The following is an 11,910-nucleotide window of genomic DNA, read 5'->3' as shown; positions in this document are numbered from 1 at the left end:
TAAGGGAAGGGTGGAGTTTTAGGTCTTATATTGATACAAATGAGTGTTTGCCATTTAAATGAATTGGTTATTCCATTAATCCATTGATTGTGCCTTCAACAGTTGCATTCGTCGATGGCAAGTAAAAATGGTTTTAGGAAATAAAAATTCAGATATCTCACTGAGATATATATAATATAATAAAATATCAATTTTCATACACTACTTAATTTATCACAATAGTACCAAATTCTATGCAAAATCAGTAATAATTTCTTAACAAAACTATTTGGTTATCCTAACAGTTGACAGAAATAGCATAAGTAAAAAACAATTTAATTGTCAGTTTGACAAACTGAGATGAATGTTAGAAAATATTTTTAATAATATTGCTATGAAGCGTTTAAAGTTAAAGAGAAAGCATTTATGGAAGTTTTACGTATTTCCTTTGATATTCTTTACAACAGTCACATGTAAGTATTCGATAAAAGAATTAAGAGTCGATTATAAAGGTACAAATGATAAAATAAAAAAGGTACAAAGGTACAAAAAAGGTAAAGGTAGGTGTCTTCTTATAAAACAAGACTCTATACTTATAGTCGTGCAGTGACTACCTAAAAATATTTTAATTTCTACTACGATATAATATCCTAAACTGCATAGTTAGTGCGGTGGTTGGGCAACCGACTGCCACGCAATGTGTAGCGAGATCGATTCCCGCACGGAACAACTCTTTGTCTGATCCATAAATTGTTGTTTCGGGTCTAGGTGTCATGTGTATGTGAACTTGTATTTTTGTAAACGCACCAACGACACAGGAGAAAATTCTAGTATGGAGTAACGTTTTACTAAAGAAAAAAAAAACTATATTGTTTGTCTTGTAAGTCTCTTCAAAGAGTCTACGGTGACTTCTCATGTGCATCAGTCTTTATAGTCATTATTTTTTTTCTACATATCGCAACATTGTTGATGAAATTCATTCTACAGGTTATCCGACAACAAAACCTGAAGTAGAAACACCTGAAGTTCGGGATGAGAAGCATTTTCCTAATGGAACAGTAATTGGTAGATATACGTATATGGATAATGAGGGCAACCCAATACAAGTGAAGTACTACGCTGATGACGCGAGCTATGGGTAAAGATAAAATTGTATACTTTATTAACGTTAATACAAAAAAATATTATTAGAATTCGTACTGTATATCAAGACTCCCTAGCTAGACATCGCAGTAGTTAAAAGTAAATTACGGTAAAGTTTGTACTAGATTTAGAATCAGGTCAAATAACTTTAATTTATAGTTAAAATTCTTATTTCAGGGTTGAATTAAAAAGCATTAAAGTTGTAGATTCAGAGCATGAACCACTGCCACTACCTACAAAGGTTCATAGTACTCATGTTGCTCAAAAAGAGAATCATGCTCAGAAAAATCCAAACAGATTTGATTATACTGTATTAAAAAGTACGGATCCTGATACAAAAATGTCTACAGATTTCAACCCTAACTTTCCCAGTGCACAGACTGGATATCCAACGGGATACCAAACTGGATACCCGACGGGATATCAAACTGGATACCCGACGGGATACCAACCTGGATACCCAACGGGATACCAAACTGGCTACCCAACGGGGTCTCAGAATCAGAATGGATATCCGGCTGGATACAAGTACAAAAATGACCCATTCGACTTTTTGAAAGATGTTAATAAAGCCAATCATTATAAAGTCGAAAAAGAAAAACCAAATCCTGATTATGACATATTCTATCAAAATGAATTAAGAGGAGCTAAGAAATGTAGTAAGCAAAAAGTCAGAGTGTATTACGATGAGAATGAAGCTAATAGGAAACTGCGTAGTGCAGTACAAGTTAATACATATAATGATGCTGATAAGTTTTGTGAACAATTCTAGTAAGTTAATTTTAATGTTTTAATAAAACAATTTTAAGTTTTAATAATATTTTATTTATCCTATCATACTAACTATAACGGTAACATGACCATTAAGATCGTAGAGGTCGTTAACTGTAGTACTTTTAACCATGAGGCATTCGGATCTTTCGCAGAGTAAGTATGGATCCTGGTTGTCTCTTACATGACCAGCGTCACCAAGGTAACAGTAACCTCGTCTTCTGTCTTCACCCAATAGCGTTATCTATACAACATTAGAACACGATTTGATTTGCAGTTGCTATGGAATTTCATTTCATTTCAAAACTCTTATTTCCATTGGGTTTTTTTCTGAGTATAGTTGTAAGGAATGAATAAGGATATAATTATGAACACAATCTTGATCTTGATTATGAGTTATATCAATGTCTAATTAATATCTTAAGTCAAGTAGTTTATTAGAAAGAAATTGACTGTTGAGTATTTATATCGTCACAATACTTACACTGAACACTTTCTCTGCATCATCCAATTTGCAGAGCCACAGTAAAAGGATTTCATCCTCAATAAACTCTAGTTTAGTTGTATTTGTTTTATGATCGCTACTATTTTTGCTGCGATCTACAAACATCTGAAAATAAAATTCATATTTTGGTAAAGGCTGGTCTGGTGCAGCGTTAAAGTACTACTTTAAGGTTGTCCGTTTCCAAAACGCAGAGCAGAGCAATTAGACTGAAAAGTGAAAAGTAGATGGCTAGACAACCGGCTACCGTGTAACGTGTAGCAAGTTCAATTCCCGCACGGAGCAACTCTTTGTGTGATCCACAAATTGTTGTTTCGGGTCTGAGTGTCTTGTGTATGTTTAAAAAACGCACTCACGATACAGGAGAGAATCCTGGTGTGGGGCAATATTTTAAAGAAAGAAACAATTAGGATTTTGATATTGCCTCCTATGTAAGGCAACAGATTTTCTAGACCAGAATACAACTATGCGAAAAACGTTATACCCCAGAATCATAATCGAAAATTTTCTCCGTCTGTGTCTGGATACTCCGAGTGAAGACGTGTGTTTGTTCAGATTTGATGCCAGGTAGTTTTATAGGATTTATAGGCAATTTCACAGCCATTAACAGTAATAGTTTATTGTCCCTCAAAGTATTGCGAACAGTTTGTGTCGACTCTGCTTTTCGCATATTGCTTGATCTGAAAATATCTTTTGCGTGAAATAGGTTTTCTACAATATTTTCTTACGTTAACCAGAAAAATCACGCAGCCTACTCGTTTTCTCCATAATATTTACATGAGGAAACCATGATTTTTTAGTTAATTTTGACATGGTCTCAAGTAGTTTATTAGAAAGAAATTGACTGTTGAGTATTTATATCGTCACAATACTTACACTGAACACTTTCTCTGCATCATCCAATTTGCAGAGCCACAGTAAAAGGATTTCATCCTCAATAAACTCTAGTTTAGTTGTATTTGTTTTATGATCGCTACTATTTTTGCTGCGATCTACAAACATCTGAAAATAAAATTCATATTTTGGTAAAGGCTGGTCTGGTGCAGCGTTAAAGTACTACTTTAAGGTTGTCCGTTTCCAAAACGCAGAGCAGAGCAATTAGACTGAAAAGTGAAAAGTAGATGGCTAGACAACCGGCTACCGTGTAACGTGTAGCAAGTTCAATTCCCGCACGGAGCAACTCTTTGTGTGATCCACAAATTGTTGTTTCGGGTCTGAGTGTCTTGTGTATGTTTAAAAAACGCACTCACGATACAGGAGAGAATCCTGGTGTGGGGCAATATTTTAAAGAAAGAAACAATTAGGATTTTGATATTGCCTCCTATGTAAGGCAACAGATTTACTTGACCATAATACAACTTAAGGAAAAACGTTATACCCCAGAATCATAATCGAAAATTTTCTCCGTCTGTGTCTGAATACTCCGAGTGAAAACGTGTGTTTGTTCAGATTTCATGCCAGGCAGTTTTATAGGATTTATAGGCAATTTCACAGCCATTAACAGTAATAGTTTATTGTCCCTCAAAGTATTGCGAACAGTTGGTGTCGACTCTGCTTTTCTCATATTGCTTGATCTGAAAATAGAAATTGTGATGTATTTGGTAATCACATTAAAGAGGACCATCCAGCACCATTGGGTTTATTTAGGTTTGCTATAGGCAAACCATATTACATGAGTATTATTGGAAAAGTTATTGTCGCAGGAAAAGACTCTGCATGCGACAAGCACGACGACTATAGTTTTTTTTTAGAAAAAAATATCTTTATTATTCTTTTATTAACCTTTTTTGAGTTTCCATTATAAATGTAGCCACACATTGTACTTCATTGGAGAAGTTTGATGCTTTTAGCGAAATTTCTTGAGGCGTGGTGTCATCCAAAGTTTTTCTTGGAACCTTGGAATGATCGAAATGGAAGTGTAGCATGAAGGAGTCGATCGTCACCATTTTTGAACAAACGGTTACTGGACACATTACAGGTCTGTAATAATTAAAAAAAACATTATAAGATCACTTTGCCATGATGACCAAGAAGTCATAGGTTGTGGGGCACATGTAGGTACTAAATTCGGAGAAGATATGTGTAATTCATACAACTGCGTCCTCTGATCCGCATCATCAGCAATGCCACATGCGATGCGTACTGATGACGTCAAACGGAATGCAGACAATCCCAACGAACAACAGTTGGGCAGAAAGCCCACCAGAGACATCACCTCGTCTGGTTGGAGGATCCTCCTTTTATTAGGGAACTATTCTCTTGTTCCCTAAAAGTGTACTGTGTCCAATTTCGCAAAGCAAATCAAAACTAGGAATTAAATATATATAAATAAATGGCATATTCTACCTTGGAGCAATATGGGAACCGCTTTGACATGACACATTGTCGTCTGTGATCTTCAAACCTTCCACACTTGTGACACTGGAGCTGGTCTCTTGATAATACAGATTTTTATATTCAATAATTGCTTCTGCGTGTTTCTTAGACTCTTCGTCTAGATCCTGAAATTATATTTAGATATCTATTACTTTTGACAGACCATGTAGTAGCGTGAAACATATATTTTATTACTATACAAGCAAATAAGAACTTACCTGAGTTTTTGCTAAGGTTTTATCTTCTTTATAGCTTTTCTTTGATTCTTTATCTAGATCTGTAAAAATAACGTTTCAAGTATGTACTTTAAAAACACTAAATACGTATGACTGATTAACGTATAGCGAAGCTAGGCTCAACAGAGTAACGTTTCCTTGCAGATCACATACCTTGAGCTGCAAGTTTGTCAAAGTCTCCGCTTGCTAAGTCTTGTACTTTATTCATCAGGTCATTATTTGGAGTCTCCATTTTATCTGGATTGTTGTCACCACATTCATTACGAGTGTCTTGTGTAATGTCTATAAATTATGAAAATTATTCGCATAGATGGCACTTAAATTGGATACGAAGATCCAAATATCTCTAGTACAACAAGTAATAATAAATATCTTTTGCGTGAAATAGGTTTTCTACAATATTTTCTTACGTTAACCAGAAAAATCACGCAGCCTACTCGTTTTCTCCATAATATTTACATGAGGAAACCATGATTTTTTAGTTAATTTTGACATGGTCTCAGGATAGTTATTACAAAAAACATTTTCTTATGTGTTATCTTACATACCACATTTTTGACAACTTTTACATATGACGTGGCCACTCTCACAAACGTAAAGGCTAGACTTGGCTGTTGTTTTACAAACAGAACATTGCATCGGAGTCTTATCGGTACTTGAAGATGTTTCAGAAGGAGTAAGACTTTGTACCTTGAACAAAATATACAATTGTGTTGATAATACGCTTATAAGTCATTATTTTGATTGATTTGCATGATTACCCCTTTAGTAAGGTTGGCTTGGTACGAATTTGTTTTACGTTTAACGAAATCGAAACGAGAACGCGTTCTGCTCTTTGATTGGCCGGGTTGAACCAACTTCTCCCGCTTCGGGCGAGGCGTGAGGTAGTGTTCTTCTTACATGTTACTGACTAAAAATCACCCTGTTCCTACTCCTACTTTTCAAGACGGAGCCCCAGTAATTCCGCTAGGTAGTCCGCAGCTCCGGAGCGTGTATGACCTTAGTACTGAAAATGCACTAATTTAACAATATTGAATTCGAAAATCGAAACAAGCTGATTCAGTATAGTTTATGTTGTATCAATTGAAATAAGCAAGCCCTTCTGTTTATTTTAGGTAAATGGAGTAAATAGACTCGTTCGAAATTATGTAATTTTGTTTGGTATGCCGGCCGTAGTTTTACTAAAGAGGCCTATTCGCTCCAGATGCTACGCGTCGGAACTGCAGATGAAGTGACGCGGGCGCAACTATTACGTGGTGTTATGTTCCATAGATTTAAGGTGAAGTTTACTAAATAAGATATATTTTATTGCTAAATAATATATATTTAGTTATTTTTTAGGAATTGTTGTATTTAACTGGCATTACAGCGAAATAAAAAGTTTGTAAATAGCTCTTCATGAAATTACAAGTCAGTTTTTTGAGTAGAACGTTTAGTGTTTGTCTCTACGAAAAATCTTGATAAACATTTTTACAATTTAATAACAAAACAACAAAAATAAGTCATTTAATGCTATCACAGTCTGCTGCTAGGTTAGATATGCAATCGGAATCTAAAAACTGCTCCTTAACCCGTTGTCTTCTAAGTTTATTTAGATTTACTTCAAGGTAGTAAAAGCATTGGAAGGTTTGTTATTCCTCTCACTTACTTAATATGCTAATAGCCTTCGTTACCACTCTTTATGTTTTGAACATGGGAATTTATTGATAATATATGTATGTAGCGAAAGTGTATTAGTCTTAGCAGTATGGCCATGCGTCGCGTTCGCATCCGGATAGAAGTGACGACACAGCACGTTGAAGAAATTGTTAAATACATTGATAATGATTAAGGAATATGTATCGCTTATTATATCAGTAGACTCGCTCATTTTACATGAGACATTACATAACTGGCGATAACTGCACCCTATTTTTGTGGGGGTGGGGGAATCATCTAATGACTTCTCCCACCTTTGGCGAGGCGGGAGCGAGTGTCAGACTCTTACTGACTAAAAACCACCCCGTTCCTAATTCTTTGAACCAGAGCTTTGGTAAACTCGTTAGGTAGTCCGCAGCTCCGAAATAACTACACCATGAGGTTATAAGTATTTAAGCAAGATGGACCAATAAGTTTTGTGTTACGGAATATTGTACATTTTTCTATTGTTGGCTTACCTTCTTTAACATATCGATGTAATTGTAAGGATTGAAAAAGAAATAAATACCTCGAAAATAATTATAAAGATTGATAAACTGTGACATTTAACGACTCCACCATAATGCCATTAGGAATATTGTGACAGTTAGTGCATTAAAAACTTTATGTTTACCAGCAAGTTGAAACAAAAATATTTATTTTAGTTTTTGGTATGTTTAAATGAATCTCTTTAGTTACGTTAGTGTTTAGGCTTAGCGCTCAGAATTATCAGAAGTTTAAGGTTACCCTATGTTGTTACAAAAACGGAAAAATTAATCATGAAATATAATGATACTTGATTGTTTTAAATTCTCTACTTAAGTGTACATAACTATGTACATTTAGAGTGTCGTTTCAGACATGTATACACTTTTTTGTACAACAATTAGAAGACAAGACAACAACTTAAATGTGTCAAACGTTAAAAACCGGTAGCCATTGTAGTTAATAGAGCAATGATTAATTAGATACTTACTACAATTGACAAGAAAACATTGCGGATACTAAGTAATGTACTATGTAAGTAACTTGTGTATGTGTATGCGGACTATGTATTTTAATTACACGGTACTTCCCTGTCCGTTGTCGGTCAATTATCAATTTAATTTGTCAAAGAAAATGTTGGTAAACTGTGATCGAATGTTAATACAATGTTAACTTCTTTGGGTGTGATGCAGTAGTAGCCTCATTTTTTTTGTAGCTGGAAAATCATCTAATGACATGTCCCACTTTAGGTGAGGCGAGAGGGAGTGTCAGACACTTACTGACTAAAAACCACCCTGTTTGTTTTGGGCTGGAGTAACCTGCTACGTTTTCCGCAGCTCCTACAGAAGTAGCTTAGGTTATTAAAAGCAATACCCAAGTTGCGTTACAAGCAGTACCCAAGTTACGAGTGTGGGAATTATGACAAATCCTTTTTTCAGCAGTGTATGTATTCTGGCTGATAATTTAATTATCTTGATAAGGCATAGTGTGCTAACAAGCTGGTATATCGACTAACTACCTACATATTTGGGCACCTATTACGTCAATCACTATTCAAGTATCACGCAGGTATTATAACTGTTATAAAAGAACTTGTAAGTTTGTGAATTTATTTGAAACGGTTTCCTTTTTACTGAATTTAATTAATTAATAATATGTTAGGTTCTGTGAAGTGTAAACAATTTTCAGTATAACTTTCAAGTGAATAAGAATTATTGAACCGACATCAATCATCATGTACTGAAACACATTATAAAATATTATTATACTTAACTGAGAAAGTAATCAAAATATTTATTTTATTATTTTGTTATGCAAAGGTACGTGTATACGTCTGTCATGTGCCAATAATTTTATAATCTGTTTTAAATGGTAGAACTGCATTTTCAGGTTCGATTTTTGAAGCGAACTACTTCACTCGTTGATCTGTTACTAATTTAACAGATCAACGAGTCGGTCGGTCCTCGGTTACACTTGTCTGATGCGCTACGTTGTGTCGTCGTAGCGTCGTTTACCACATATGTAGATAACTATTGGACACGAGTTATTTCTCAGTGCATAATTGATTTTTACAAAAATCCAATTACATAATGAATATATTTAATATTCATTATGTAATTGGATTTTTGTGAAGGTTAACTGTTCTGTTTAATAAAATCTCTCCTATTTAGGAAACCGTAATCCAAAAAAAATGCTAAATGTCTATTATCCCATGTATCTATCCGTAATGATCCTTCTATTTTCTGCTTTTTTAACAAAATCATTCGGTCATTTTTACATACATAATTATTAATACATATGTCCACACCGAGACCAGAATTTACTAATAAAGTAAACACTGAATAGAGTAGCATTACAAAACAAAGTATAGCAAAGTAAATGTGCAAGGTAGAATGCTATGGTTGTATAACTGGGCCGCATAACCAGCGGATATCGTAATGCATTACATTTAGTCATTACCTATATCAGTGGGGTACTTTTTTGATAATGTCGATTTGCAATACGTAATGTTTTTGCGATTTATTTGATACAGATTTTGTAACAATGCAATTTGGACAAAGATTGAGGTTGGCACAAAAATCTTGCGAGAGAAGCTGTGTGATGTGTGGATTCGAAGATGGTATGAAACAGATTGTAGGTGATTGGTAGGATTTTTGAGGTCTTATTAGATGATTAGATCTAAATATTGTCTAACAATTTACTTTTTTATCATAATAAACCATCGTTAATATTTCATAAGTAACTATTTATAGTTTAATTGGAATTAATGCTTTGACGTTGACATAAAACTGACTGCTGGACAAACTATTTTATCAAAGTTTTATGATTAAACAACCCCATACTAACTAGGAAATATATACATACTCAGCAGTTAATTCTATATATTTATTTTATTGAACTACATCTACATTTTCAGTGATTAATAGATTTGGTTTTATGTAAATCGCAAACGTTTTGTTATAGTGTAGACTAAGTTCTCCGTGGTATTCATGTTTACGCTATGATCACAGGATTACGTGATAACTCGCTAGTCTATTATTATGCCATATCTTATGCTCCTTCGATTGATAAGGCATTTTGTATCAGCTTCCTAGAACAAGGAATTAATCCACCGTGACAAATTGGTACCTGCAACAATCTTCAGCGGTACATAATATAATTGATTTACGTCACCCATAATATTGTTTTCTGGACGTATAACGAGCGTGCCTTACTTCTATTGTCACATAATTAGATGGTAGGAAAGTGGGCTACTAATCGCGCATTACGTAAGCAGTCTCGCGTATTAGTGACATATTGTAAACTAAAAATATGTAAAACTATTTTCTTGGGTAACGGAGCGGTGTAGAAAATGTTAGTGAATTGTTTTTGTTGTAGAGATTTTCCATGGAACGGGAACGGCAAATTGCCGACGACATAGTTTTCAACATTTCAATGTTGTCATCTTAATAAGTGCTTATTAAAATTGTATTTATTTTCATTAGAGATTCATGTACAAGTTTGTTTTGCGTTGACCTGTTTAAAAGAACGAGACTGATTTTATCTTGTCCCAAATAAATAAATGTTTGCAAGTATTTAAGAGATTTGATGTGTAAAACAGTTGCATTGTAACCTGTTTGCAAAAATAAATATTATTTATCAAGATATTTAGGGGTCTTTGAAATGTTGAGAATTAATACCTATATTGAGTATTTGCAACAAATACTTCTCTATACACACAGTTGTAGCTAACCAAATGTTATCTGATGAACTTATCTAGCTTACTACTATTTTTTTTTATTTTACCTGCTATGCGACTATCCGCGCTGTTGCCAAACTCTCTATCATTCTAGTTGAGCTCAATCTCAACGTTACAACAATAACTGCTATTAGAAGTAAAAAAAAGTTAAAAATAACTTTAATTTCGGAAGTCGGTGTTTCTCGGTATTATTTGTTTGCTACACCGACTTCCGAAATTAAAGTTATTTTTAACTTTTTTAGTGAAGTCGGTTTATTTTTTTGTAAAAAGTATTTTATTTCACACTTTTTAGTTGCGATACTCGGTATCGCAACTAAAAAATTTGGTTAAAATTCTCTATCTCAATCACTACTTTATTTATTTGTATTGTCACAGTCACTTAATTAAATTTATTGTGATTTCTATGTGAGTATGAAGTTCCATTGGCCATTTCTGGTCTTCTTCATCAGTTCCACCTCTTCAAAGGTTACTTTTTTACTGTAAATGCTTGAATTCTAGATAAATATACCAAAATCACTATATAGTTCCCTATAATATTTGAGGAGTTCCCTCGATTTCTCTGAGATTCCATCATCAGATCCTAACTTGGTGACAATGGGACCACCTCAGAACTATCTACTTTTGAACAAAAAAGAATTTTGAAAATCCGTCGACAATTGACGGAGTATTAATTAACTTTATTGTGATTTCTATGTGAGTATGAAGTTCCATTGGCCATTTCTGGTCTTCTTCATCAGTTCCACCTCTTCAAAGGTTACTTTTTGACTGTAAATGCTTCAATTCTAGATGAATATACCAAAATCACTATATAGTTCCCTATAATATTTGAGGAGTTCCCTCGATTTCTCTAAGATCCCTTCATCAGATCCTAACTTGGTGACAATGGGACCACCTCAGAACTATCTACTTTCGAACAAAAAAAGAATTTTGAAAATCCGTCGACAATTGACGGAGTATTCGATGAACAAACATACAAAAAAAAAAAACATACAAACAGCCGAACATAGTACCTCCTCCTTTTTGTGAAGTCGGTAAAAATAGACATGAAGAAGACTGCAAGTACATCCTTATTGTTCTTATAACACTACTTAGAACAATTTCTACACACGAGGAAGTTTTCTTCTCAGTCTGCGGTCGTATGTATTTTTGATCGCCAACCTGACGTAAGTGTATCAGTCATCTATCGTTATTCAACTACCCATCTATTTAATACTAAATAAATCGACATCTAGTTGTCCTTTTCTTAACTATGAGTGATGAGTGAGAGGTTATATTTATGTTGATTGGGTGTTGTTGGTAAGGAATGGTAATATTATGTCTAAGTACTGCAGCGGCTAACTGTTGCATGCAGTCTTGATAACTGTTGGTCGTAGTTGAATGTAATGAGATTATTTGCTTACTGATGGACAGCTATGATATAACTTGTCTATTAATGAACGCGATTGTACTATATTAGGTTTGGTACTGGCTAGTAGGTACCTTTCGTTCATTTTTGTGAACAA

General features: G+C 34.2%; 2 protein-coding genes across 5 annotated transcripts; one reads left to right on the top strand and one right to left on the bottom strand.

Moving 5' to 3' along the window:
• The first annotated feature begins 314 nt into the window (after positions 1-314).
• LOC118282306 (uncharacterized) lies at positions 315-1,911 on the top strand. The gene is made up of 3 exons (XM_035603326.2): positions 315-452; positions 967-1,117; positions 1,300-1,911. Exons 1-3 carry the CDS (start codon positions 344-346, stop codon positions 1,892-1,894), a joined length of 855 nt encoding a protein of 284 aa, XP_035459219.2. The 5' UTR covers positions 315-343; the 3' UTR covers positions 1,895-1,911.
• A 22-nt stretch (positions 1,912-1,933) lies between these two features.
• LOC118261810 (uncharacterized) lies at positions 1,934-7,297 on the bottom strand. Of its 4 annotated transcripts, none has more exons than XM_050701674.1 (9): positions 7,164-7,297; positions 5,556-5,697; positions 5,161-5,289; positions 4,990-5,048; positions 4,742-4,896; positions 4,178-4,375; positions 3,774-3,969; positions 3,272-3,397; positions 1,934-2,137 (listed from the first exon to the last, which is right to left on the bottom strand). In XM_050701674.1, exons 1-9 carry the CDS (start codon positions 7,248-7,250, stop codon positions 1,949-1,951), a joined length of 1,281 nt encoding a protein of 426 aa, XP_050557631.1. In that variant the 5' UTR covers positions 7,251-7,297; the 3' UTR covers positions 1,934-1,948. The 4 variants fall into 4 exon arrangements, with proteins under 4 accessions (XP_050557631.1, XP_050557630.1, XP_050557629.1 ...); XM_050701673.1 differs by lacking the exon at positions 3,272-3,397 and adding an exon at positions 2,378-2,503; XM_050701672.1 differs by lacking the exons at positions 3,272-3,397; positions 3,774-3,969 and adding exons at positions 2,378-2,503; positions 2,880-3,075.
• Between the last annotated feature and the right edge of the window lie 4,613 nt (positions 7,298-11,910).

This window comes from Spodoptera frugiperda, chromosome 20 (assembly GCF_023101765.2).
Source record: "Spodoptera frugiperda isolate SF20-4 chromosome 20, AGI-APGP_CSIRO_Sfru_2.0, whole genome shotgun sequence".
NCBI lineage: Eukaryota > Metazoa > Arthropoda > Insecta > Lepidoptera > Noctuidae > Spodoptera > Spodoptera frugiperda.
This window is presented reverse-complemented; position numbering and strand designations above follow the sequence as displayed.

Bases quoted from the DNA above. Each gene is read 5' to 3' on its own strand.
- LOC118261810 (XM_050701674.1), bottom strand. From the start codon at position 7,250: ATGTCACAGTTTATCAATCTTTATAATTATTTTCGAGGTATTTATTTC. The intron at 5,049-5,160 runs GTATGTGATCTG...TTATTTTTACAG, and splicing joins TGACAAACTTGCAGCTCAAG to ATCTAGATAAAGAATCAAAG. The intron at 2,138-3,271 runs GTAAGTATTGTG...AATGTTGTATAG, and splicing joins ATGCAGAGAAAGTGTTCAGT to ATAACGCTATTGGGTGAAGA.
- LOC118282306 (XM_035603326.2), top strand. From the start codon at position 344: ATGTTAGAAAATATTTTTAATAATATTGCTATGAAGCGTTTAAAGTTA. The intron at 453-966 runs GTAAGTATTCGA...TTCATTCTACAG, and splicing joins ATTCTTTACAACAGTCACAT to GTTATCCGACAACAAAACCT. The intron at 1,118-1,299 runs GTAAAGATAAAA...TTCTTATTTCAG, and splicing joins GCTGATGACGCGAGCTATGG to GGTTGAATTAAAAAGCATTA.